This window comes from Poecilia formosa, unplaced genomic scaffold (assembly GCF_000485575.1).
Source record: "Poecilia formosa unplaced genomic scaffold, Poecilia_formosa-5.1.2 Scaffold422, whole genome shotgun sequence".
Taxonomy (NCBI): domain Eukaryota; kingdom Metazoa; phylum Chordata; class Actinopteri; order Cyprinodontiformes; family Poeciliidae; genus Poecilia; species Poecilia formosa.
The window spans coordinates 461,650-462,987 of record NW_006800361.1 but is presented as its reverse complement, the minus strand read 5'-3'; the positions used below and the strand labels follow the sequence as shown (position 1 = coordinate 462,987).

General features: G+C 46.3%; 1 protein-coding gene across 1 annotated transcript in view; it reads right to left on the bottom strand.

The window, feature by feature from the left end:
* The window catches only part of LOC103155362 (echinoderm microtubule-associated protein-like 6), a 51,265-nt gene that overhangs the window by 40,004 nt on the left and 9,923 nt on the right, over window positions 1–1,338 (bottom strand). The window contains exons 7-9 of the mRNA XM_016663461.1: window positions 754–827; window positions 454–581; window positions 52–189 (exon numbers count right to left, since the gene is read on the bottom strand). Of these exons, the coding sequence (XP_016518947.1) occupies window positions 52–189; window positions 454–581; window positions 754–827 (340 nt within the window). The remainder of the gene's footprint in view (window positions 1–51; window positions 190–453; window positions 582–753; window positions 828–1,338) is intronic.

Below are 1,338 nucleotides of genomic sequence, written 5' to 3'. Positions count from 1 at the left end.
CGGGGGGCCCGGTCGGGGTCAGGGGGCCCGGTCGGGATGCATCTGGCTCACCTGACTCTCAGCACGGTGAAGGATCCGTCCTTCATCCCCAGAGCCAGCTGGGATCCATCCAGGCTGAACGCCACGCTGCGGACCGCCTCCTCCATGTTGCAGCGTGCGATGAGGGCGTGGTCGACCAGGCTCCACAACCTGACACACACACACACACACACACACACCACGCACAACTTCGTGTGGTTCTCCACTATAAAATTATTTTTGTCATGCCGTATTTTCCCGTTTATCTTTAGTTTTTATATTTTCACCTTCATATGTTTGTCACTTTGCTGCTGGTCAACCTGAATTTCCCCACTGAGGGACAGTAGATTATATTTCTATTATAACTATTCTAACTCTGCCCCCAGTGCAGTACTGGTGTTACTGGGCGGCTCCCAGTATGACATCGTTTCCCACCTGACGGATCGGTCGTCGCTGCCGGTTACAGCCAGAGGTTTTTTGGGATGAACGTCCAGAGCCCAGAGTTCGCCCTCGCTGTGACCCTGCATGATGAGCAGCGGCTTGTCGCGCTCTCGCACCATCACCTGCTTACCGGATGAACACATGAACACTGTTGCTGATAAATAAATCTACATTAATCTTCATAAACTTTTCATTAATGGCTACAGTTTGTTCATTAGAGACGCTGAGCTGCATTAGGTTTAATGAACCAGAATAAAACATTTTTCCTGAAACACGTTTCCGGTTCCTCCTCACCTCAAAGATCTCGCTGTCCTGAGTTCCTGCCAGGATCCGGTCGGCTCGCCAGCACACGCTCCGGATGGACAGACCTGGACCAGACAGGGAGGAAGAGGAGGAAACACGGATCAGATCCGAGTTCATTAATCACAACGAAACCAGGATAATATATGAGTTTAACTTTTATAATAAAGTTACAACTGACTGAAAGAAATTACTGTTCAGTTATTTTCTCATGATTTCTGTTAAACTTGGAAATTGTTCTACACCAGATCATAAAAAGTGACCAGAAAAAAATGTTATTGCATCACGTTATGAAAAAAAGTTACATTAAAAATAAAACCCAGACATGAAAGAGTTTATATGAAATAATCAGTTAAATAAAAGAACTAAATGATGCAGAATGGTAGAGGCAGCATTATGATGTGGGAACTCATTTAATCCAGGAAAAACTAACATGTAACTGTAGTTTGTTCTCTGTAGTTTGCTCCTGTGTAGTTTGTTCTCTGTAGTTACCCTTGTATCCCTGCTCGGCCTCCCTCAGGTCGATCTTGGTGACGGGTTTGAAGTCGACGTCCCAGAGCCGGATGCAGCCGTCTCTGC